Source organism: Camelina sativa, chromosome 15 (assembly GCF_030686135.1).
Source record: "Camelina sativa cultivar CO46 ecotype springtype chromosome 15, ASM3068613v1".
In the NCBI taxonomy this organism is placed as follows: domain Eukaryota; kingdom Viridiplantae; phylum Streptophyta; class Magnoliopsida; order Brassicales; family Brassicaceae; genus Camelina; species Camelina sativa.
In genome coordinates this window covers 2,710,773-2,737,796 of record NC_141894.1, presented here as the reverse complement: position 1 = coordinate 2,737,796, position 27,024 = coordinate 2,710,773, and the positions used below count along the sequence as shown (strand labels likewise).

At 32.9% G+C, this 27,024-nt stretch overlaps 2 protein-coding genes across 4 annotated transcripts; both read left to right on the top strand.

Annotated features, from left to right (window-relative positions):
- Positions 1-1,435: 1,435 nt before the first annotated feature.
- On the top strand, positions 1,436-5,995 carry LOC104744835 (ATP-citrate synthase beta chain protein 1). The gene is made up of 17 exons (XM_010465943.3): positions 1,436-1,898; positions 2,427-2,545; positions 2,660-2,762; positions 2,843-2,908; positions 3,000-3,123; positions 3,239-3,373; positions 3,485-3,545; positions 3,646-3,722; positions 3,859-4,014; positions 4,108-4,236; positions 4,316-4,448; positions 4,536-4,663; positions 4,755-4,860; positions 4,965-5,041; positions 5,132-5,202; positions 5,352-5,636; positions 5,731-5,995. Exons 2-17 carry the CDS (start codon positions 2,446-2,448, stop codon positions 5,804-5,806), a joined length of 1,827 nt encoding a protein of 608 aa, XP_010464245.1. The 5' UTR covers positions 1,436-1,898; positions 2,427-2,445; the 3' UTR covers positions 5,807-5,995.
- Positions 5,996-6,059: 64 nt separating this feature from the next.
- Positions 6,060-10,741, top strand: LOC104744834 (uncharacterized). Of its 3 annotated transcripts, none has more exons than XM_087488512.1 (14): positions 6,060-6,273; positions 6,476-6,839; positions 6,919-7,363; positions 7,448-8,069; positions 8,203-8,243; positions 8,360-8,428; positions 8,531-8,631; positions 8,745-8,823; positions 8,999-9,097; positions 9,174-9,242; positions 9,331-9,380; positions 9,473-9,554; positions 9,887-9,981; positions 10,106-10,741. In XM_087488512.1, exons 2-14 carry the CDS (start codon positions 6,523-6,525, stop codon positions 10,236-10,238), a joined length of 2,202 nt encoding a protein of 733 aa, XP_087344638.1. In that variant the 5' UTR covers positions 6,060-6,273; positions 6,476-6,522; the 3' UTR covers positions 10,239-10,741. The 3 variants fall into 3 exon arrangements, with proteins under 3 accessions (XP_087344638.1, XP_010464244.2, XP_087344639.1); XM_087488513.1 differs by lacking the exon at positions 6,060-6,273 and having other exon boundaries at positions 6,404-6,839; positions 6,919-6,969; positions 7,240-7,363; XM_010465942.3 differs by lacking the exon at positions 6,060-6,273 and having other exon boundaries at positions 6,334-6,839.
- The last annotated feature ends 16,283 nt before the right edge of the window (positions 10,742-27,024 follow it).

The window sequence follows — 27,024 nt, the reverse complement described above, 5'->3', positions numbered from 1 at the left end:
ATCTACTCAGTTTTGTTTTCCATTTGTTTTGGTTTTTGTTAGTCCATAGAAAGACACATGGGAAATTGGCAGGAATGACCAACAAAAAATTATAATTCACTGTCTAGCCATTCTAACTATGAAAAGATTATATACTCTATATAATACATATTAATGACAATTATAGCCCTACTAGTGATTAACTGTTGCCACTCGCCCCTACTCTTTTGTCTACGTATGTCTTCTTCTTTCAATATATACTTACATATTTCTGTCATCTTTCATTTGGCAACAGTTTTTTTTTCTTTTTTCTTGACTTTTTCATATTTTGTAATAAATTTTCTTTTGAACAAACTATTTTAATTTCACAAACTCAATTAAACTATAGTTTTTAATGTTTATTATGATTTAAAGATATTAAGATGAGAAAATATAATTTATACACTAACTATAATAACAAAAATATTTGTAATATATAAATACAACAACACTCTATTCCATTTTTAAAAGTATATTTCTCAAGTTTCAAATTATTTACATTGCATACATACATTAATTCAAACTAAAATTAGAAATACATAAACAATTTATATATTATATTGTTTCATTGTCAGCATTTAACTCGGTTAATATGTAGGGCATATACGGTTAGTGTTTAATACAGTTGTTTGGGTTGCATATTTTATCCCTTAGGGTATAGTGTTTTTTCTTTATTGTGCGTTTAATTCGGTTTGAACTATCTATGTGGGTTGCATATATTGTATCTCTTACGGTATATACGGTTAGTGTTTAATACAATTGTTTGGGTTGCCTATTTTGTCCCTTAGGGTATAGTGTTTTTTCTTTATTGTGCGTTTAATTCGGTTTGAGCTATCTATGTGGGTTGCATATGTTGTATCTCTTACGGTATATACGGTTAGTGTTTAATACAATTGTTTGGGTTGCCTATTTTGTCCCTTAGGGTATAATGTTTTTTCTTTATTGTGTGTTTAATTCGGTTTGAGCTATTTATGTGGGTTGCATATGTTGTATCTCTTACGGTATAATGTTTTTTTTTATGTGTTTAATTTGGTCGTTTGAGTTGTCTATTTTAATCTTTTACAGTTAGTATTTAACAGTTGTTTGAATTGCTTATGTTGTATCCCTTAGGGTATAACATTTTTCTTTGTTGTGAATTTAATTCACGATTTGGGTTGTATCAATGTTCTATACCATTTTATATGTTCTATACCATTTTATAGTCCTAGTATAATTCTTATTATAAACACTATTTATCATGTAAAATTTTCAACATTCGATTTTAAAAATTCAAATTATGTCGAATGCAGAAAAAAAAATGTAACTTTTTATGATAAATTTCAAAATTTTAAATAATCTTATTGAAAAGATATATTAAAATAAAATGTAAAGGGGTATCATCTATTTATCCAAATAAATAAATAAATAAATATCTTCTACACTAACACTCGTTGGTAATTGCGCGTGTACCTCACCCTATCCTTCCCTTGTCTTTTTACCTCAACCAATGGTTACTCACTTAATTTAGTTCATTATTTGGCTAGTTTCTTTGTTACTTTTTTTGTTTTGGCTATGAGGCAAATTCGCCCAAGACACATCTTAGATGCATTGACAACAAAAAGAAGAAGAAAAAACAAAGTTTGGATCGGAGATCAGGAGCTGTGAGCTAACTACCACGGGCCACGTGAGTGTGTCTCTCTCTGGTGGTGGGTAGCTGAGCTGATCTTTATTTGTTTCCCTCCCCCATTACTTACCCTCTCTCTCTCTCTCTCTCTCTCTCTTTCCATTTATTGGTTTCTTCCTCTGAACCATTTACCTTCCTAACATCAATCTACTCTCCTCCACCTAACATTGTTCTCGCTTCTGATTCTCTCGAGTCTCGAGTCGGCAAGTGTCCACAGGTTCGTTTTGTCTTCTGATTTCTCTTTAACTTTTTTTCATTGGAGGAGTTAGATCCGTGTTTCTTTTGATTCCGATCTGTGCTTTTCTGCTCATCTCAGTCAGAAAATTAAAGTATGGATCCGGATTGGGTTTTGGGGTTTAGAGGGCTAGTGATGATTCGATACTGGTGTACTTTTTTGTTTTGTTTAGACGAGGCTGAGAGATCTAAAGCGATATGAGAACTAATGCAGTGGTTGAGATTTGCACTAGTGGGTCCCTTGTTTTGATCCCTAAAAGCGTAATCTTTTTATAATCCGAAACAAACAATTTGAACTTTTTTCAGAAAAGCTTCTTCTTTGATTCGTTTCTCGATCATATGAATCAATTTTTTAGTTGTATAATCATGGAAAGGGAGAAACTTTTGCTTGGTGTGTGACCGTTGGATTTGGGGTTTTCAGTTTTTTGCATCTTCATCTTGGATTGGAAAGTAATATTTTTTTATTCACAGCTTCAAATTTTCACCTTTTTTTGTTCTTTCTGATTCTCAGTTCCTTACGAGCCAATAAAATGGCCACGGGACAGCTGTTTTCACGCAACACACAAGCCCTGTTCTACAATTACAAGCAGCTTCCCATTCAGCGGATGCTTGATTTTGATTTCCTCTGTGGTGAGTGTTGCTTCGTTTTATCTCTGTTTCTCCATGTCGTCTTCATCAGTTTTTCTCTTTCTCTGGATTTACTAGACTTGACTGTTAAATTTTGGTTTCTTTACTCTTTTTCAGGGCGAGAAACTCCTTCTGTTGCTGGTATCATTAACCCAGGTTCTGAGGGATTCCAAAAGCTATTTTTTGGTCAGGAGGAAATAGCCATTCCTGTTCACGCAGCGTAAGTTAAATTACCATCTTAGATAGAGAAAGAGAGAGACATGATTCAGACAATTTAACTTCGTTGTCTCTTTCTTGCAGCATTGAGGCAGCATGCGCTGCGCATCCCACAGCTGATGTATTCATCAACTTTGCATCGTTTAGAAGGTTCGTTTAGTGTTTATTCTGTGACTGTGTTTTCTTCGGTCTCTCTTTGTGATTCTTTTTGTAATGTATTTTTTTCATTCTCTTGTATTAGTGCTGCTGCTTCATCCATGGCTGCTTTGAAGCAGCCAACTATTAAAGTTGTGGCCATTATAGCAGAAGGTGTTCCGGAGTCTGACACTAAGCAGTTGATTGCTTATGCTCGTGCTAACAATAAGGTGGTTTATAACACTGAACTGACTCATTCCTTATTATACATTGTTCCTTGGAACACATTATGTATCAATCTTTTCTAATTGATGTGAGCTCTCTGTCATCAATTGGTCGTTAAAGGTTATTATTGGACCAGCTACTGTTGGAGGTGTTCAAGCTGGTGCCTTTAAAATTGGTGACACTGCTGGAACAATTGACAATATCATCCAATGCAAGTTGTACAGGCCTGGATCTGTTGGCTTTGTCTCGAAATCTGTATGTCCTGTTCTTTATTTTGTGGCGTTTTGTAGTCTGCCTTAGCTCGTTTTATTATCCTCTTCTGTATCCTTCTCTGAGAATTTATTTGTTATTCTCCCTTTTCTACAGGGCGGCATGTCTAACGAAATGTACAATACCATTGCCCGTGTGACAGATGGGATTTATGAAGGTAACTTTAGATATTATGTTCCGAATCTACTACTGAATGTCTCCTCATTCCTATCATTCTGAAGAATCTTAAGCTGAAAAATGTTTTGTGATGGCCACAGGCATTGCTATTGGTGGGGATGTGTTTCCTGGCTCCACATTATCTGACCATATCTTGCGATTTAATAACATCCCACAGGTATGTATATTAATCTCGACTTAAATTTTCTTGCCCCACTGGGATATCCTCAAGCCTAATATTTTAACTAGTGTTTAACTATGAGAAAAGCTATACTTTAACTCCGAAGTTTTGTAATCATTTTTAAATATTGCAGATTAAGATGGTGGTTGTACTTGGAGAGCTTGGAGGACGCGATGAATATTCTCTAGTTGAGGCCTTGAAACAGGGGAAAGTGACCAAACCAGTGGTTGCTTGGGTCAGCGGGACTTGTGCACGTCTCTTCAAATCCGAAGTACAATTTGGTCATGCAGTAAGTGTCACCCAGAAACTGACTTAAAGAACTTTGGACACTAATGTTTCTCTGCTAGCGATATAAATCATCCTTTGATCTTATATGAATTAGGGTGCCAAAAGTGGTGGAGAGATGGAATCTGCACAAGCCAAAAATCAAGCACTGAAAGACGCTGGAGCTACTGTACCCACTTCATTTGAAGCCCTAGAATCTGCAATCAAGGAAACTTTTGACAAATTGGTCAGTCTCCAATCAAATTTGCTCTTAGCTTGCATTTGTGTTGTTGTGATCTTATGTTCCTTTCTTCTGTTCCTCCTAGGTTGAAGAAGGAAAGGTCTCTCCTATTAAGGAAGTCACTCCTCCACAAATTCCAGAAGATCTCAGCTCTGCAATTAAGAGTGGGAAAGTCCGGGCTCCTACTCACATCATCTCCACCATATCTGACGACAGAGGTAATATTTCTATTGAAACCAGACCAGATTAGCATGAATAAAACAAGAACACTTGTAAACAAAATTCTTTTTGCATTGAATTTGCAGGGGAAGAACCTTGCTATGCTGGTGTGCCAATGTCATCCATCATTGAACAGGGTTTAGGCGTGGGAGATGTCATTTCTCTCCTATGGTTCAAACGTAGCCTTCCCCGTTACTGTACCAAATTTATTGAGGTTGCTCATCTTTCCATGTACTGACACAGATATTGAACACTGTTAGCTACTGAGATTGAATATGCTTTCTAACACTTTGAACTTTGATCAGATATGCATAATGTTGTGCGCTGACCATGGTCCATGCGTCTCCGGCGCTCACAACACCATAGTCACAGCAAGAGCAGGAAAAGACCTTGTCTCAAGTCTTGTCTCAGGTAAATTAACATCCCAATTCATCAACTCTTTTAGGTGAAGTTTGCTATACAATAATAATCTATGCTTATAAATTATAATAAGTGATAATCTCTCCAACAAACAGGTCTATTAACGATTGGTCCTAGATTTGGCGGTGCCATTGATGACGCAGCACGATACTTCAAAGACGCTTGTGACAGGGTAAAACTCCTTATCTCCTTCACTCTAACTGCCTCATGCATTTCTTGAGATTTAGATATAATTTGTACAAAAACGTTTTGCCTTTTCCAGAGTCTCACACCATATGAATTTGTGGAAGGCATGAAGAAGAAAGGAATCCGTGTCCCTGGGATTGGTCACAGGTAAGAACAAGCCATGACAGAAAGGTTTCATTTTATTGAAATACGAACATAAACAAACAATTGAAGCCTAATCTTTCTTTTTAGAGGCAGCAGAAACAGAGCATTCCCTTATTGAATGTTGTCCTAACATCTTATTGTGATTGTTATAGGATAAAGAGCAGAGACAACAGAGACAAAAGAGTGGAGCTGCTTCAGAAGTTTGCACGGTCTAACTTCCCTGCAGTCAAGTACATGGAATACGCAGTCCAAGTAGAGACATACACACTCTCCAAAGCCAACAACCTCGTACTCAACGTTGACGGAGCCATTGGATCTCTCTTCTTGGACCTTCTCGCTGGAAGTGGGATGTTCACTAAGCAAGAGATTGACGAAATCGTCCAGATTGGTTACCTAAACGGCCTCTTCGTCCTTGCTCGATCCATCGGTTTAATCGGGTAAATATCCTAACCGGACACATCTATCCATCTATATCTTGTTCTTGAAGTGACTTAAAATTGATCTGGCTTTCTGTGAAAAAAATGGTTGCAGGCACACATTTGATCAGAAGAGACTGAAGCAGCCACTGTACCGACACCCGTGGGAAGATGTCTTGTACACCAAGTAATCGTATCGTTAATTACTTTATTGTCATCGTCATATTATTATTCTCTCCCATTCAGTTAGGCTCTGTGTTTTTATATTTGTTCGTACAATTATCTGTTGTGATTTCTCAATGCTTTTAATAATAAAAGAAAGTTATATTTGTCTATGAATCATCTATGTTGACTTAATGAGAATGTGTATTTTATTTCAATTTTATAAGAACCAATGATATGATCCGACGTATCAATTGATTATAGTTTTGGATTCTTCTACAGTCTAGATAGAGTTTGCGAGATGAAGCATTTCCTTCGACCATAAGTTTTTGAGTATATCTTTATTGTTGTAAAGAAACCAAATTACAAAACGAATTGAAAACTATGACACACTATACCAAAGTTTCTTTACAACACAAAGATATACTCGAAAACTTAATTTATTGAACGAAGAAGAAGAAACATATCAGCCACACAAAAAGGCACGGATTAAGAGGTAACATACAGTAGAAAACTTTTAAATTAAAGAAGAAGGAGAGAATGAATGTGCATGCTTATGGACTAGAGTTGGACAGTTGGTTAACAGCAGTATCTTTCTTACGTATTATAGATTTTTTTATTTTGAGTTCTTGTATATTTTTGTCAGCCTAGGCCTAACCATTGTTGTTGACTGCTTTCTTCTGGCGTGTCAAATCCAGTATCTAGAGAGAAAGAAAGTTTGAATCGTTTGATAAGAATATCGACAATGGTTAAACTTCTCCAAGGTAAACTTGACAAGGAGCTGTTGAAGAAGATGCTAGAGATAGAGCAAAGTCAGGACCATCTAATGCAGGAGATGTCTAGGCTTAAGGTTTCTTCTACGGCGGAGATTAGGCAGCCATCGCATCCAGCCTTGAGGAAGAGCTGTGCCTCCTCGTTGCGCAAGGAGATCCTTTTCAAGGATTCGATGATACGGAGACCATCGGCCGGGAAGAAGTTCACGGAAAAACAGTACCTGAATATTTTGCAGTCCATGGCACAATCTGTTCATGCCTTCGATCTTAATATGCGAATTATCTTTTGGTGAGTAATAATTTATATTTTGTAAATGATATTCATGGATAGTGTTTATATTGATCCATTACATGATTTTTGTTCCCAGGAATGCCATGGCAGAAAAGCTTTATGGGTACTCTGCTGCAGAAGCAGTTGGGCAGAACCCAATTAACGTTATGGTTGATGATCGGGATGCCGTCTTTGCAATGAATATTGCTCAGCTTTGTTCCAATGGAGAGAGCTGGACTGGCAAGTTTCCTGTCAAGAACAAATCAGGGGAGAAATTTTCAGCTGTCACTACCTGTTCCCCCTTCTATGCTGATGACGGTTCTCTTATTGGGATTATTTCTATCACAAGTGACATTGCACCCTATCTGAACCCAAGAATCTCTTTCGCTAAATTAAAGGCGCAAGAAGTTGAACCGAGCTCTAGCCCTGTTGGTTTTGCATCTAAACTTGGTATGGAATCCAAAAGAGCTGTTGTGTCAAAACTTGGCCTTGATTCTGCTCAGCCTATACAAGTTGCTATAGCATCAAAGATATCAGATTTGGTTTGTTCATTAATTGTTGGTTTCATATTCTAACTTTTTTAACCTTGCTGTTGCATGTGTTTGACCTGTGTTATAAAATTGCAGGCATCCAAGGTGAGGAACAAGGTCAGGTCGAAAATGCCAGCAGGTGATAGTAGTGTCACACTGCCTTATGTTTCTACCCTCACTGACCACAAGGACGATGCAGCATTAATAACGGGTACCAGCTCACCAAGGGGGGATTTTATCCAATCTCCTTTTGGTGTATTCACATGTAACGATGAAAAGATTACTTTGGAAACCTTGGAAAATTCCACTGATGAGAGTGATGGAAAGCCTGCATTCCACAAGGTTCTCACCTCAAAAGCCGAAGAATGGATGGTAAAGAAAGGTTTGTCATGGTCATGGAAAAAGAACGGTTCAAAAGGAGAGCCTACTCATTCTGTATGGCCTTGGCTACAGAATGAACAAGAGATAGAGAAGTCTCACCAGACTAATCACTCTTTTGGTGTTCAGTCTGAAACTCATGCCTCCGAAAGTAATAAGCCTACCAATGATGAGGCTTCTAGCTTGTGGTCTTCCTCTATAATTGCAAACATTACAAGCAGGGCTAGTAGCTGCGAAAGTACCATCAGCAGTGTTATGAACAAGGAGGATACAGATGGCAATTGCTTGGAAGATGAGATTTTATGGGAAGATCTGGCAATCGGAGAGAAAATTGGACAAGGTATGTTACGCTCTTAGACAGATTATCTCGTTTGCCCGACCATATCTGTTCTTTATAGTATCATACATTTTACTAAAGTTAATGTAATTGTCTCAGTTCTGCTAACATGCTCCTGTAATTTTCTATTTTAAAGGCTCATGTGGAACTGTATATCACGGTCTCTGGTTTGGATCTGTACGTTTTATGCTTCTGGTGTATGCATTTGTTGATTTGTTCACGCTTCCATTATGACAAAATAAATTTCTAAGTTCAGAGATCTGTCTTATTCAGGGTTGCTAATGTCACTGCAGGACGTAGCTATAAAAGTGTTCTCTAAACAAGAATATTCAGAAGAGGTCATACACTCTTTTAAACAAGAGGTGCAGATTTTGATCTTTTATCCATAATGATTGATCTGAGTGTAGTTTTGGCAAAAGAGTTGATATTTTTATTGGTATTGTTGCTCGTTTTTAACTGCGAAGGTATCGTTGATCAAAAGACTTAGACATCCTAACGTTCTGCTGTTTATGGGAGCTGTTACTTCACCTCAACGTCTCTGTATAGTGTCAGAGTTCCTTCCACGGTTCGGTCTCATATATGCACTTTGGTTACTACTATCACTTTCTTTGTGTTTTTTAGGCCTTCGAGCCATAGCTCTTATTTATGCCCCTAATCCTCCGAAGGAACAATTTGCAGTAGAAGTATCTTCCATATACTGCAGAGAAGAACGTTAAAACTGGATCGGAGGCGGCGTATCCGCTTGGCCTTGGACATTGTGAGTATTAGTTAACATTCTGATTTATGATCATTGACATTTGCACATTGAAAAGTTTCCAAGTGTATGAGCTTCTCTATTTATTTACCTCTTTGTATTTGTCTTGTGATCCTTCATTTCCACTATGTTTTGACTCAGTCACGGTACATCTCATACTCCATTATTATTTACACAGGCCCGCGGTATGAACTATCTTCACCGCTGTAGTCCACCCATTATGCATCGTGATCTGAAATCGTCAAATCTGCTGGTAGACAGGGACTGGACCGTTAAGGTAAGATATTCTTCTTGAGATGCACTTGGTTTCCTCTAATCCAGATGGATAATAACTTACCAGGACATCTCTACAGGTAGCTAACTTTGGTCTTTCACGTATCAAGCATGAAACGTATCTAACCACCAAGTCCGGGAAGGGAACGGTATATAACCTAGATCCTTATTGATTAAAATTCTCTTTATAGCCAACCGCTCAAAATGATCTTGATTGGTTTTTCACTTGTTATGCAGCCTCAATGGATGGCACCAGAAGTTCTCCGAAATGAATCTTCTGATGAGAAGTATATTCTCGTGTTATGTTTGGTTAAGTTCCCTTCTATACTTGTTTTTCCAGCCTCAAGTGCTAACTAGCTCTTCTAATTCCTTTGTACAGGTCTGATATTTACAGCTTTGGAGTAGTACTATGGGAGCTTGCCACAGAGAAGATCCCATGGGAAAATCTCAACTCCATGCAGGTATCGTTTTTGAGCGATAGAACCATGAAAGAAAGTGTCTCCAAGTGACAATTTGTCCTAAAAATATTCTAGTTGGGCAAATTATATTTAGAAACATGTTTTGATCTATATATTTAATGATTAAAGATACAAGCAGGGTGAGTTGTGCTGGTTGTGTATATAATCTAGTTATACCTTGAAACAATGTTATTTGCAACACAGCTTATGAATTTGATGTCTTATATCCATTGCACTGACTATTCTGCTTGTCTAAATTTTTTCCATTTAGTATCATATTGCACTGATCCTCTTGTATAATATGCACACACACTCTTCCTTTAAAATATATGTAGGTGATCAAAGCTGTGGGGTTCATGAACCAGAGGCTGGATATTCCAAAGGACATTGATCCTCGCTGGGTCTCATTAATGGAGAGCTGTTGGCACATGTATATAATGAACACATATATACCTTTACTTATTACGGTTCTCAACTGATCTAGATGTTTGTATATATTTGACTAATGCTGACATTAACTTTGTGTGACTCTTTTGGTTTGTCCCACACTGCAGTAATACAAAGCTGAGACCCACACTCCAAGAACTGATGGAGAAACTAAGAGACCTACAAAGAAAGTATACAATGGAGTTCCAAGCAACTCGTGCTGCGCTACCTGCTGGCAACTCTCTTCTCAAGGACAGCTAAACAAACAAAAGTTGACCCTTTCTCTTATCCCTATGGTTCAAATGGAGCCTTCCCCGTTACTGTACCAAATTCATTGAGATTGGTCATCTTTCCATCATCTTCTGACACAAATGTTGAAAAAACTATCAGCTAGTGAGGTTGACGACTCTGTTTCAGACACTTGAGCTGTGATCAGATATGCATAATTAATGTTTAGTGCTGACCAAGGCCCATGCGTCTCCGGCTCTCATCTCACATTGTAATAGCAAGAGCAGGAAAAAAGATCTCGTCTCGAGTCTTGTCTCAGCTATGAGACTTTTCCAGTTCCCTTCCCGAACTAATAACCATACTATACCAACAAAGTTATGATTATCAATAGACTAATACACATCAAATGTTAATTTACCAATAGTTGGGGTGACTTATGTTTTTCAATTTTTTGAATTTTATTGCTAATATGTTATAGACAATTTGTGGTTCGAACTGAACTTCAATTCCTTTATATATGACTATCCATTTAATTATATTCTCAAATAATATATAATTCTTAAAATAACTAAATTTAATTACAAAGCCATCTGTACTCTACATATTATTTGTTCTTCTTGCCATCACTCTATTTGTTTATCTATACATACAAAATATACATGTCAAATTCAAAAGATGTATGTCGTTTTACTAAATAATTGTAATATTAACAGTAAATAGTCTCAAACAAAATAAACATGTGATCATACTTTGTAAGATATTTGATCAAACAACATGTATGCAAAATCTAAATACCCATATGTACACAAACACTAGCACATCTAAAAACACACATGAACACTACAAACTAATTAATAGATTAAACCCTAGTACTAGCTTATCAACTATATGATAATTACTTGAAGATTAAGACTAATGCATGATGTACTTTATTTGTACAGCATTATACTGTATGAAAATGGGGACTATTTCAGCTTTGATACTCAACTTCTCTGAAAATGGCATGTGTAGCCATGGTGAGAAAGCCATTGTAGGGGTTTCAGAAGTTTTTTGTTTCATTTTTGTCGATACATTTGAGATTATGAGCTCTAACTACTTGGATTTTGCTCGCTCTGATTAAGTTAGGGATGGATGAATCGAAAGGAGATGAAGGGCGTGTGAGTGTAAGTGTTTCAATATAGTAGTTTCAATAAATTGGTTTGGTTTTGTTTTGTTTGTGTTGATTTTATGCTTGAGTATTCTAATCAGGTTGCAACACTGACTCAAAATGCTATGGCTAAGGGAGCATTGTTTGTTATAGGAGAGCCTTCTTCCTTTAGCACAATTAGGACCTTCACCGGAGCTGGTGGGATCTACTCCATAACCAGGGTTTTGGTGCCAGTAGCAATGGGGCTTGCTTTGAAAGCTCTCACTCTCACGGACCTGAAAACTCAGCAAGAGACTTTTGCTAAATCACACAAGGAAGGTAAAATTAAATTGTATTGGTTGGTATTACTTAATCTTGGGAATCTAATTGTTGAATCAATGAAGTGTGGTTTACTATGTTTCCGCGGTACACCGCAGGACAATAATTTTAATTTTTAAAATTTAAAATTTATATTGTATTTATTTGTTATTTTATTATTGTTTTATTAGTTTTAAAAATATAAAATTTTACAGGTATTTGATATAAGTATTCAAAGTATAGGATTTTTGTATTGTTTTTAAGGTTTTAACTGGTGTGATATATGTATAGTTTAGTAATACATTTATCTCCTCGTACACATCTAAAAGTGTTTAGAAAAAAAAAAACAATTCCACTTAACTCTCTATATAGGATTAATGCCAACCCGTCTTACCAAAATAAAAATAATTTTTTGCGTAGAAAAAATCAAAATAAGTTTTTTTATCAAGTTTAATTATGTTAATTGTTTTACCAAATTAGCATATTCTTATAGTTTATAATTTTTCCATGGCAATATATATCGTTTATGATAATTAATAGAATTTTAATTTTTTTGGTAATTCCTTAAAAAATAAAAAAATAAACAAATTATATGGGGATTTTCAACATATTTAATGTGACATTTTATAATTGGATTTTCGGTTTAGGAAATTTATTAATGTTAATATAATTGTGGAGATTGTAAACTTTTGTTATGGAAAATATGTTATATATCATTTAAATTTGAGAGATTCTAACATCCATAAAAATAGTTTTGCAGATTTAATGGATTAAAAATTTAATGGATAGAATTGTTTTTGGAAAAATCGGAATGTATAGATGTTGTTAAGATTTTATAGCAATAAATATTGGTCAATTTAAAAAAGTTTAGTATTTGAGTTTCCATACAATGTTATTTATGGAATTGTTTTAGGGGTTAATGTTGTAAAAAAAAAATTAAATAAGTAAAACTTAAAGGACATAATGTACTTCAAAAATGTTAATAGACTAGGATTTAATCTGCGTTACACCGCGGGACAATATTTTTAATTTTAAAAATTTAAAATTTATATTGTATTTATTTGTTATTTTATTATTGTTTTATTAATTTTTTAAATAGAAAATTTTACAGGTATTTGATATAAGTATTCAAAATATAGAATTTTTGTAGTGTTTTAAAGGTTTTAACCCGTGTGGTATATGTATAGTCTAGTAATACATTTATCTCTTGGTACACATCTAAAAGTGTTTAAAAAAAAAGCAATTCCATTTAACTCCCTATATGTGATTAAGGTCAACCCGTCTCACCAAAATCAAAATAATTTTTTGCGTAAAAAAAATAATGAAAATAAATTTTTTATCAAGTTTAATTATGTTAATTGTTTTACCAAATTAGCATATTTTATAGTTTATAATTTTTCATTTCAATATATATAGTTTATGATAATTAATAAATTTTTTTTTTTTTTGGTAATTCCTCAAAAAAATTAAAAATAAACCAAATTATGGGGGGTTTTCAACATATTTAATATGACATTTTATAATTGGATTTTCGATTTAGGAAATTTATTAATGTTAATATAATTTTGGAGATTGTAAACTTTTGTTATGAAAAGTCTATTGTATATCATTTAAATTTGATAAATTCTAGCATCCATACAAATAGTTTTGGAGATTTAATGGGTTATAAATTTAACAAATATATAGATGTTGTTAAGATTTTATAGCAATAAATGTAACAAATGTTAGTTAATTTAATAAAGTTTAGTATTTGAGTTTCTCAGCAATGTTATTTATGGAATTGTTTTAGGGTTAATGTTGTAAAACAAAAAATTAAATAAGTAAAATTTAAAAAGCATAAACCAAAATGTATTCCAAAAATGTTAATATAGATAATAGAAAAAGAAGAAGATAGAGCTGTATACACGTGCAGTGTAGTAGTGGGATCGCAATCATAGTTGACTTAGTTCTAGATACGATTAATTACAACAGAACGTGACTTTGGTTTATTCTTAATATATAGTTCCTTGTGTGTTTTTGGTTCCTTCTGTAGCCCATGGGCAGCTAGCTGATATGGTTAAAGAGTTGAAGATGAGAGAACCGATGAGGGATAAGAGGGAAAAGGATTTCATTATCAGGAACTGGAGTGTAGGTGGGTGTGATGTTGACACTAAGAGGTATTATATTTGGGCAAATTATATTTAGAAACATGTTTTGATCTATATCTATAATGATTAAAAAGGTACAAGTGACTAAGTGAGCTGTGCTGGTTATATAATCTAGCCATACTTGAAAGTTGAAACAATGTTTTTTGTGACACAGCCTATGAACTTGATGTCTTATATTCATTGCACTGACTATTCTGCTTGTCTAAATTTTTTCATTTTGATCAGTCTCATATAGCACTGATCCTCTTGTATATGCACATACTCTCTTCCTTTGACATATATGTAGGTGATCAGAGCTGTGGGGTTCATAAACCAGAGGCTGGATATTCCAAAGGACATTGATCCTCGTTGGGTTTCATTAATGGAGACCTTTTGGCTCAGGTAAATAATTAGCATTATATATTGAACAGTTTATACTGACATTAAGTTTGTGTGACCAATCTCCAAAATTATATTAACATTAATAAATTTCCTAAATCGAAAATCCAATTATAAAATGTCATATTAAATATGTTGAAAACCCCCCATAATTTGGTTTATTTTTAATTTTTTTGAGGAATTACCAAAAAAAAAAAAAATTTATTAATTATCATAAACTATATATATTGAAATGAAAAATTATAAACTATAAAATATGCTAATTTGGAGATTTAATGGGTTATAAATTTAACAAATATATAGATGTTGTTAAGATTTTATAGCAATAAATGTAACAAATGTTAGTTAATTTAATAAAGTTTAGTATTTGAGTTTCTCAGCAATGTTATTTATGGAATTGTTTTAGGGTTAATGTTGTAAAACAAAAAATTAAATAAGTAAAATTTAAAAAGCATAAACCAAAATGTATTCCAAAAATGTTAATATAGATAATAGAAAAAGAAGAAGATAGAGCTGTATACACGTGCAGTGTAGTAGTGGGATCGCAATCATAGTTGACTTAGTTCTAGATACGATTAATTACAACAGAACGTGACTTTGGTTTATTCTTAATATATAGTTCCTTGTGTGTTTTTGGTTCCTTCTGTAGCCCATGGGCAGCTAGCTGATATGGTTAAAGAGTTGAAGATGAGAGAACCGATGAGGGATAAGAGGGAAAAGGATTTCATTATCAGGAACTGGAGTGTAGGTGGGTGTGATGTTGACACTAAGAGGTATTATATTTGGGCAAATTATATTTAGAAACATGTTTTGATCTATATCTATAATGATTAAAAAGGTACAAGTGACTAAGTGAGCTGTGCTGGTTATATAATCTAGCCATACTTGAAAGTTGAAACAATGTTTTTTGTGACACAGCCTATGAACTTGATGTCTTATATTCATTGCACTGACTATTCTGCTTGTCTAAATTTTTTCATTTTGATCAGTCTCATATAGCACTGATCCTCTTGTATATGCACATACTCTCTTCCTTTGACATATATGTAGGTGATCAGAGCTGTGGGGTTCATAAACCAGAGGCTGGATATTCCAAAGGACATTGATCCTCGTTGGGTTTCATTAATGGAGACCTTTTGGCTCAGGTAAATAATTAGCATTATATATTGAACAGTTTATACTGACATTAAGTTTGTGTGACTATTTTGGTATGTCCCACACTGCAGTAATACAAAGCTGAGACCCACATTCCAAGAACTGATGAAGAAACTAAGAGACCTACAAAGAAAGTATACAATGGAATTCCAAGCAACTCGTGCTGCGCTACCTGCTGGCAACTCTCTTCTCAAGGACAACTAAACAGGCTGTATCTGTTACCTGCTGGCAACTCGCTTCTCAAGGACAGATAAACAAGCAAAAGTTGACCCTTTCTCTAATCCCTATGGTTCAATTGGAGTCTTCCCCGTTACTGTACCAAATTCATTGAGGTTGCTCATCTTTCCATCATCTTCTGACACAAATGTTGAAAACTATTAGCTAGTGAGGTTTACGACTCTGTTTTCAGACACTTGAGCTGTGATCAGATATATATGCATAAATAATGCTTAGTGCTGACCAAGTCCCATACGTCTCCGGCTCTCATCACTAGACCATTGTAACAGCAAGAGCAGGAAAAAGACTGAATCTCGTGTCTTGTCTCAGACTCTCGGGTGAGTTTGTCACCTCAAAAAGTCGCCATATATATCTTCCAACAACAGGTGAGTAAGCAGGACCTGTGCTTTATAGCTGATAACCTTTCCAACAAATTTGGTTGGCTTTACTTTTGTAAGTCAATAAAATGTTACATTAGAAATCTATCATGGCATCTAAACTTCTAAGAATAATAAGTGTGAAGTTTCTCTTTTGTGATGAGTATGTATGTATCTTATATTTCAGTTAAGAATAATAATGATTTGATAAATTCTTTAAATCCTTGTATCTTATATTTCAGTTTAATATTTGTCTGTATCATCCAAATACGAACGAAGCCACCTTTAGCAATAGCAACAAGTTAGCACTAGACCACCAGCATATATTATATAGAAAGAACATATGATCAGAGAGAGATAGAAGAAAAAATAAAGTATGGTTTTGAATATAAAAAAGAGGTGAGTTAGTTAGATTGATATTTCAGCCGACGTACGCGAGTTTTTTTTAAGATAGCGATTACAATATTGTAGTTGAAGCGGTGGTGGGGGGGTGATCGAACTAACTTTTCTAGATCAATATAATATAATCCGATGGACCCATCCCCGAGTCGATCACTCTATTCAGTATTCACTAACACTAACTACTACTGTATCTGTAAATATGGCAGTATGTACATAACTTTAGATTCATGTAACATGGTTTGGCGACTACGTTTTATAGGGGGTAACATAATAAACAAACAAAATAGAAGGATGTAGAATACAGTAGTATTAGTAGTTGTTTCTGGATGGTCAACTTTTCTTAAAATTTCATTCCCGAGAGAGAGAAACATTGTTGTATCTTTGTTAGGGAGCGAGAGACGGAGAGAGGGAGACAGTGTCATCATCATCATTCATCACTCTCTTTGGCTAAACTGAAGGCACCAGTGACATAGCACCGTATTAGTTCATAATTACAATATTATAGAACCTATTTAAAATATCTCACAAAATAGTAATGCACATACAACAAACAAATAATATAAAACTATGTATACATGAAACAAATTAAAATACTCTAATCTTTTAAAATAATTGGTATAATGAGATTATTATATGATTACTTGGGTATAATCCAACAAGAATATAAAATAATAAATGCTTTTAAACTATATACATATAATTATTTCGCCATATCCAAAATAAAACTTTAATAATATAGACTAAACCAAATTTACACTAATAACCATACTATACCAACAAAGTTATGATTATCAATATACTAATATACATCAAATATTAATTTATCAATAGTTGTGGGGACTTATGTTTTTCTATTTTTTTAATTTTATTGCTAATATGTTGTAGACAATTTGTGGGTTCGAATTGAAATATTATAATTCCTATTTAAAATATCTCACAAAATAGTAATGCACATACAACAAACAAATAATATAAAACTATGTATACATCAAATAAATTAAAATACTCTAATCTTCTAAAATAATTGGTATAACGGGATTATTATATGATTATCAATATATTAATATACATCAAATATTAATTTATCAATAGTTGTGGGGACTTATGTTTTTCTATTATTTTGAATTTTATTGCTAATATATTGTAGAAAATTTGTGGGTTCGAATTGAACTTCAATTCCTTTATATGACTATCCATTTAATTATATTTTCAAATAATATATAATTCTTAAAATAACTAAATTTAATTACAAAACTGTGTATACTATACATATGATTTGTTTATTCTTGTCATCACTCTATTTGTTTATCTATACATACAAAATATACATGTCAAATTCAAAAAGATGTATGTTGTTTTACAAAATAATTGTAATATTAAAAATAAATATTGTCTCAAACAAAATAAACACTTAATCAAAATTTGTAAGATATTTGATCAAACAACATGTATGCAAAATCTAAAAACACATATGTACACAAACCCTAGCACATCTAAAACACACACATGAACACTACAAACTAATTAATAGATTAAACGCTAGTACTATCTTATCAACTATATGTTAATTACTTGAAGATTAAGACTAATTCATGATGTACTTTATTTGTACAGCATTATAATGTATTTTTTGTTGATTAAACCCTCCTCAGCCATGGTGTTTTGAATGAGTGTGGCAATCATTACTCGATCATCACTCTTAATATATAGTTCCTTAATATACAGTCAATCATTACTCTTAATATATAGTTCCTTGTGTGTTTTTTAATCTTGGGTTCGTCAAACCGTGTGGTTCCTTCTGTAGTCAATAAGCAGCTAGAAGAGTTGAAGATGAGGGAACAGATGAGGGATAAGAGGGAAAAGGATTAGAGAATTTACAAGACCCTGTTCAACTCTGAGTAGTACACTAGCGGCGTAAATGACTTTTTGACTATTATTATGATTATTATAGTTAAGTTATGTGCAACAACTCTCAAACAACAACCAGTTTAGATTAAACGATCAAATATTATTATATTCCAATAATAATCCATGTAATCTTATAACCAAACTCGATTTAATTGTGCTGGTATTTTCCAATTAAATTATCTAGACTTAGTTTAATAATTAAATCAAACAGAAATCTAACAATTTAATGTTAAATACAATGACATAGCGCCAGACCAACTCCACCGATCAATTCACGAATACATGAGTTTAGTTTAATAAACGAGCCCAATTCACACCATACACCACAATCCCTCACGTGAACATGATAACTTTCCCACTTTAATATCCGGTTTAATAACCAAACCACAACAACAAAAGCATCACGATTCACTTCCCACGATCACACAACCTATAGCGCTATGGTTTTGTGGACTTTAATTACAATAGCATTCCTGGTTTAGTTGGTTTTGGTCTATCGGTTTAATAGTTACAGTTCTTCTTCACGATAAACACTAATTAAGCACCACAGACCATTTCAGAATTCAGTTTAATAAACAACTCCAATCAACTTCCCGTTCCCACAGAGACAAGCTTCGGTTTAATAAACAAAATAACACAACTACGACACGAGTTAAGTGTAGCAATACCTTGACGACAACAGTGGTTCTCGGCTCTAGTGGTTACACAACAACTAGAACGGCTAGGTGGACGACTCCGCAACACAGATCCGCTGTGGTGGTCACTTCCTCATGATTCAAAAATCAAAACCAAAAACAAAGCAAACCGGTCTAAGACAACGTCAGAAACTTCATGTGCAAGCTACAAAAGAAACTTAGGTAAAACTTAGGGTTTCCTTACCCTTAACGACATCCCCGATGGACCAAAACTGCTCCGGTGACAGCTGCGGTCATCCGGTGACTCATGGTTGCAAGTTGCAACCTCCAGTGGCTACCCACGGTGGCGGTGGTGTCGAACGGCAACGATCTCGCTTCTCACGTTCTCGGATTCCTTCAAGCACAACACCACGAAGGAACGACAACAACGACGGTGGACTCCATCACGGAACGACAACTACAACACCATCTCAATACATGAGATTTGCTTTGATCGGAGATCCATGGAACATCGTATAACTTGCTCAGGGGTGCACACAGACACACGAGAACTTGTACATGGGATCGGTTCATTTCAAAAGGACGTAATTATCTTAGGTTACCGAGAAGCTGATAGCTTGGAATTGGGGTTAAGAGTTCAGTTCCATGGAGGAGATCATGTGTGGAGAATTTCAAAAAGCAAAGGATGGTTTTGCAAACAAGAGTTGTTTCTTTTTTTGTGACTAACCAACCATGGATTTGTAAACAAACAAAAAAAAATGTTTGCGAGAGGATAAAAGAGAAAAACAAAAGAAGTGCGTGGCGTACAGCAAGAACGAAAAAGTCTACAAAGTCTTGTGGGAATCATGAATGACAAGAAAAGTCACCCGAAATCCAAAAGAAACACAAATCCACAAACAGAAAATGGTAGCAAAACAAGTTGGCACACTTCTTTTGAGTTCAACGATCCTCCTCATGATCTGCGAGTTGCGCTTCATTTATTAGCTTCACCTTCAGATATCAGCCTGAGTATCTGAAACATGAGGGCAAGCAACATGTGTGATGATCATGCATACAAAAGGGGTTGAAATATGATTGGACAACTCATAATGATATCTACTCCGCAAGAAAATTCCACACCTCCTATGGACAATTCATGCTCTCAGTCAGATTCTACAGTGACCTAAACTAATAAGACCAAAAAACAAAGAGAGCATATATATATAATCTGAAAATACCTCTTTATTTCCTTCCTGTATAAGTTGCGCCCTGCGCTGGAATTCTTCGTGTATTTCGTCACTCCTCTGGTCGTTTCGTCTAATTATCATATACTCTGAGAGAGAAAAAAAAAAAAAAAAAAAAAAAAAAAAATTCAAGCTTTATTAATCTTTTCGATCAATTCAAAACCCCCAAAAATAAAGAAATTTACCCCAATGTAATTCTATTACCTGTGCAACGAGAGGCCTCAGCATGATTGGTAATTAGGGTTTGTTTTTTTTTTTTTTTTGTGCACGGTAATTAGGGTTTGTTTATGAATTTATATTATTCTAAACAAACAGTAAGTCGATTCTAGGAGGAAAAAAAAAAAACAGTAAGTCGATTCTCAACCTTTTTCCGCCCGGGCCAGTCTTAAGATTTTCACTAATGGGCCTGTCTTCTTCGGCTTTCTTTTCCCATTCTCCCCCAATTAAGGAAATTCCTTTACAATACCACCATTCACAAAAATATAATAAGATTACCCCTTCTTTAATGGGCCCTTATTAGGTTAAAGTTCGCACGTGTCAAATTTTCCATATTATTTTGTCGGTCGTTGTCAGAGCAGGAAAAAGACTGAATCTCTCGAGTCTTGTCTGAGACTCTCGGGTGAGTTTGTCATCTCAAAAAGTGAGCAAGACATGTGAGCAACAAGTGAGCAAGACATGTGGTTTATAGCTGATTACCTTTCCAACAAATTTGGTTGGCTTTTACTTTTGTGAGTCAATAAAAATGTTACACTAGAAATCTATCATCCTATCTAAACTTGTAAGAATAATAACTTAATTAAGTGTGAAGTTTTTTTTTGTGATGAGTATGTATGTATCTTATATTTCAGTTCAGAATAAATAAAGTAACTAAACGAAGCCACCTTTAGCAATAGCAGCAAGTTAGCACCAGCATATATTATATGGAAAGAACATATGATCATAGAAGAAAAAATAAAGTATGGTTTTGAATATTAAAAAGGGTGAGTTAGTTAGACTGATATTTCAGCCGACGTACACGAGTTTTTTTTGTAGATATAGAGCGATTACAATATTGTAGTTGAAGCGGTGGGGCGGGGAGATCGAACTAATTTTTCTAATTCAATATAGAATATAATCCGATGGAGGACCCATGCCCGAATCGATCACTCTATTCACTAACACAAACTACTACTGTATCTGTAAATATGGCAGTATGTACATAAATTTAGATCCATGTAACATGGTTTGAAGACTACGTTTTATAATGGGGTAGGGTAATAAACAAACAATATACACTAGAAGGATGTAGAATACAGTAGTATCTTTCTTATGTGTACAGTAGTACACTAGCTAGTATTAGTAGTTGTTTCTGGATGGTCAACTTTTCTTAAAATTTCATTCCCGAGAGAGAGGAACATTGTTGTATCTTTGTTAGGGAGGGAGGGAGAGAGAGAGAGAGACAGTGTCATCATCATTCACTACTCACTCGCTTTAGTCAAATCGAATCAAATCCCTATTTTTTTAGTTTTTTGACCATGGTTTAACCACGGCTTAGGCAGCCGTCGCGTTGATGTTGCCGGGGCAGTCGTCGCGGAAGGAGAAACGTATCCAGGGTTCGGTGAGTTTGAGAGCTGGAGTTGGTGGTGGCAAGGAACCATCGGCAGGGAAGTTCACCAATGAACAGTATCTTAATATTTTGCAGTCCATGGCTCAATCTGTTCATGTCTTAGATCTAAATACGCGTAATTATCTTTTGGTAAGTAGTTTATGGCTTCCTCCTATTTTGTTTGATGTCTGTATTGTATAGTCAGTCAGTTAACAGCTATGATTCTACCTAATTAACCCTTTGTTTGTTGATACGCTGGTGACGTGGTTTCATGGGTAGACTCTTTGCATTATAGTTTGCATTGTTCATTTCTACTAGTGCTCAGAGTGCTTTGTTCTCATATTTTTATTCCATGGCATGATTGTTCGTAGATGATCATGATGCCGCCTTTGCGATGAATGTTGCTCAACGCTGTGTCAATGGGGAGAGCTGGACCGGCGAGTTTCCTGTCAAGAGCAAATCAGGGGAGATCTTTTCGGCTGTCACTACGTGCTCACCCTTCTACGATGATAACAGTATTTGAACTTCTTTGGCTAAACTGAAGGCACAAGTGACATATACCGTATTTGTTCATAATTATAATATTATAATTACTATTTAAAAATAATTTACAAAATAGTAATTCAAATACAATAAACAAATAATATAATTATGTACACATCAAACAAATTAAAATACTTTAATCTAATTGATAACATGTCATTATATGATTATTCGGGTATAATCTAACAAGAATATGAAATAATAAATACTTTAAAATTATATACATACCATTATATCACCATATTTAAAGTAAAACTCTAATAATATGTACTAAATCAAATTAACACTAATAACCATACTATACCAACAAAGTTATGATTATCAATATACTAATAATATTAATTTACCAATAGTTGTGGTGACTTATGTTTTTCTACTTTTTTGAATTTTATTGCTAATATGTTGTAGACAATTTATGGGTTCGAACTGAACTTCAATTCCTTTTATATGACTATCCACTTAATTATATTCTTAAATTAAATATATAATTCTTAAAATAACTAAATTTAATTACAAAGTCATGTGTACTATACATATTATTTTTTTTCTTCTTGCCATCACTCTATTTGTTTATCTATGCATACAAAATATACATGTCAAATTCAAAAAGATGTATGTCGTTTTACCAAATAATTATAATATTAAAAGTAAATATTATCTCAAACAAAATAAACAATTGATCAAACTTTGTAAGATATTTGTTCAAACAACATGTATGCAAAATCTAAAAACACATATGTATACAAACCCTAGCACATCTAAAAACACATATGAACACTACAAACTAATTAATAGATTAAACCTTAGTACTAGCTTATCAACTATATGTTAATTACTTGAAGATTAAGACTAATTCATGATGTACTTTATTTGTACAGCAATATAATGTATATTTTGTCGATTAAACCCTCACCCATGTGTATCGACAAAAATGAGACAAAAAAATTTCTGAAAATCCTACCAGCCGCTGGAATTCTCTACAACAAATTGTTTGGCGTTTACTTTTGTGATTCAATAAAATGTTACATTAGAAATCTATCATCGCATCTAAACTTCTAAGAATAACAAGTGTGAAGTTTCTTTTTGTGATGAGTATGTATGTATCTTATATTTCAGTTCAGAATAATAATGATTTGGTAAGTTCCTTTAAATCCTTAAATGTAATTCGATATGAAACCAGAAAGACATGAATTGGTATATCCCCTATATAATAAAACGGAAGTACGTACACAACATTGTTTTGTAGACTATATAACTTTAATAAGTTGGTTACAAATAGGTTATAGATTAATTGATAAATTAATTAGTTACAAGTTAATAGTGGGTGTAACTTTAATTTATTTCTGAAAAGCTTAAAAAGAATATTGTAAAGAATTATTTGATATAATCTAACTTACCATATTAAATTATTCATCCATATTAAAATCTTTTGATATATAACTTAACATATTAATTTGTTAATTATCATTTTACTTCACCTCTCATTTATATATATGAGTCTATTTTGTGAAACAAATAAATTATCATATTATTATTATAATTAAAAAATAGTTTTATTTCCGGATATACCATAAGTTGAATTTTAAAAACAATTATACATTGTTCAATCTATAAAATATTCAAGTTTTAGTAGTATTATTCTTTAAAAATAATATCTATTGAACTAAAATTTTACTGAGAAATGGGTCAAAATTTGAATATTTAAATTCAATTTTTTATATTTTTGTTGAATTTTATAATTTTATATAATATAATAAACTTTAAATAATTTATTTTGAAATATTTATTAAAATATTGAAACTTGATATAAAAGTTAGAAACTATAAACACTCTAAATTGATTTGTTATAACAATGTCAATAATATATCACTATAATATGAAAGAATTTCAAGAAACCAAATATATTAAAACAAAAAGTATAACAATATATTAAATTACTCATAATATAATAACTCGCTTTTTAAAAACTATGTCTTATAATGACGTTCAACCCATGATTTAGAATATACATTGTTGAAATAACTTCATATATATAAACTAATATAACATATTTAAATTTTATTTTAAAACATAAAATATACAAAATTTTGTATAAATAAGTTTTAATCAGTGTTATAGTACGAATACTTATCTAGAATCATTAATAATATAAAACTTACAAAATAAATATATTTTTCAAGTCATCATATTTAACATATAATTTTACTGCATAATATTTATCTAAAAAAACTTTTTAAAATAATCATATAAATTATAGTTTATATAAAAATTACAATATAAATAAAATAAATTTTAATGGATTTTAATTTAATATGTTATTATATGGAAAAAACATATGATCCGAGAGAGATAGAAGAAAAAATTAAGTATGGTTTTGAATATAAAAAAAAGAGGTGAGTTAGTTAGAATGATATTTCAGCCGAGCTTATTTTTGTAGCTAGCGATTACAATATTGTAGTTGAAGCGGTGGGGCGGGGACTTCCAACTAATTTTTCTTCTAAATCAATTAAGAGTATATTATATGATCCGTCTGTAAATACTGCATATTTATTCCATCCCCATTCCCGAGTCGATCACTCTACTCACTAACACTTCACTAACTACTACTGTCTATGTAGACTGTATGTATATACGCAAATATGACAGTATGTACGTTAATTTAGATATTTTTTTGATAATAAAAAAAAAGAAATAATTTAGATTTATGTAACATAAAATTAATAATCATATATGGTTTGGAGACTATGGCCCTGTTCGTTTTCTTGTCGCTGGATCTAGCGACAGCGACCAACGACCGGTGACAGATTTTAGCGACAGCATATGTTGTTTGTTTGTCTGTTGCTAGCGACTATAGCGACTATCGCTAGAAACTGTCGCTAAATTGTTTGTTTGCCTGTCGTTGCGAATAAATACCATATATTTTTTTAAAAAATTAATAAAACTTAATTTTTGATAATTTAGTTTTTATTTTTAAAAAAATTTACATATAGCCATGAAAATAAATTAAAAACATATTTACATATTTTTAAATAATTAATTTGAATTTTATTTTTAATTTATTTATTTTAATATTGTTAAATTTAATTTGTTTATAACTAAATTTTTTTATAATTTTATTTAAATATATTCAAATTAATTTTTTATTTTATTTACTTAGATTTAGTTCAATTTTAATAACTACTAGTTGAGGACCCGCCCGATGTGCGGGTTTAAAATTTTAAAAATTATATTCAAATTTGTTGTATGTTATTTATAAATTTTATTTTTGTTATAATATATTGATTTATATCTATTTACAACTTTTTATGTATGTTATCAATAAAAGTAAATTTTTTTACACCTAAATATACCCTACGTTACAAATATATTACATAATATACTAATCAATGATGTAAAATCACAATAGTGTATGAACACCATGGAGAAAACCTTAATTCGGCCCTTATCTTTTATGGAGAGAATCTTGTGTCCAACTTCCTCCACCATGGAGAGAACCTTGGCTATACCTTCCTCAGTTGGGAAGATAACCTTACGTTAAACCTCCTCCACCTTCCTCCCTTTGGAAGATAACCTTGTGTCCAACCTCGTACACCATAGAGAGAACCTCAGTTTTGCCCTTATCCTGAGTGGAGAGAATATGTTATCGTCTTTTTGCTATCTCAAAATGGCTTGCTCCAACAACCAATAAAATAAAAAACTTTTTCTAACGTCACCAAATTTTTGTGATAGTAACTAATGTTAAATTTCTCAATGTATTTGTGGAAGTGTGTTTAACACACCATGATGTAGCCTCTGTCTCTGTAGCGCCTCAACTGCCACCTTACTTAGTGAGTCCATGTCTACTCTCAGTCCATGGGCTCGCCTTCCTAAGTGGGCCCTACATCTATTCCCGTTGTGGACCCACCCATATTCAATGGTCTGTTTGTTACGTCTGAGATTCTTTAAAAACTTGTTTACTGATCGTACAAATCAACAAATGATCTTTTCCTGTGTTTTGTTCTCACTCGCACAATTCCGACAATCACTTCGAGGAAAGTCACCCATCATGAAATTCTCTCAGGATCTTTAACCGATAAATAAATGCATTTTGGTGACATATATAGCCAAAATCAATTCTTTTAAACATTTCCGCAAACCAGGGTGTCACAGTCTTTGAGCTCCTATGGATCTATCAACAACGATTTATTTTCCAATTTATCTATCTATATTTGTTGCAAACTTATGTTTAAGCCTATTTTATCCATCTATTAGGTTGATGAACTTCTACTCGTTATCTCCCTTTAGGATTGAATGAATAATGGTACAATTATGTTTACAAAATAACGAAGAGTTTATGACCAACCAATCAAGGTTGAGAAATTAGAAGAAAATTAATTTGACATAATTAAATAAACAATAGAAAATTATAAGCACAGTAATATACGGATCCTAAATAATTCAAAGATGAAAATATAAATTAAATAAAATAATCTAAAAATACTAAAAAAAATTAAAAATACAATATTAAGAAAAGTATACGCATATATTATTTTTTGGGTCAACATATTAATATTACCTATTTCCAACTGAAAAATGAGAAAGTAGGAGAAAGTTTTGGTTTTAGAAAATAAGAAAAAATTACCTTCCCATTTTAAAAAAAAAATCCCAATTAAACAATCTTGAAAGCAGTATTTTTAAATAACTTAAAATTAAAAACAATTATATAATATATAATTTCGAATTTTATGAAATATATATATATATAATCTTCTTATAATTATTTTTAAAAACTTTTTTTTATATTCTGTAATTTTTAATAATTATCTT

Bases quoted from the DNA above. Each gene is read 5' to 3' on its own strand.
- LOC104744835 (XM_010465943.3), top strand. From the start codon at position 2,446: ATGGCCACGGGACAGCTGTTTTCACGCAACACACAAGCCCTGTTCTAC. The intron at 2,546-2,659 runs GTGAGTGTTGCT...ACTCTTTTTCAG, and splicing joins TGATTTTGATTTCCTCTGTG to GGCGAGAAACTCCTTCTGTT. The intron at 5,203-5,351 runs GTAAGAACAAGC...TGATTGTTATAG, and splicing joins GTCCCTGGGATTGGTCACAG to GATAAAGAGCAGAGACAACA.
- LOC104744834 (XM_087488512.1), top strand. From the start codon at position 6,523: ATGGTTAAACTTCTCCAAGGTAAACTTGACAAGGAGCTGTTGAAGAAG. The intron at 9,098-9,173 runs GTAAGATATTCT...ACATCTCTACAG, and splicing joins ACAGGGACTGGACCGTTAAG to GTAGCTAACTTTGGTCTTTC. The intron at 9,243-9,330 runs GTATATAACCTA...CTTGTTATGCAG, and splicing joins CCAAGTCCGGGAAGGGAACG to CCTCAATGGATGGCACCAGA.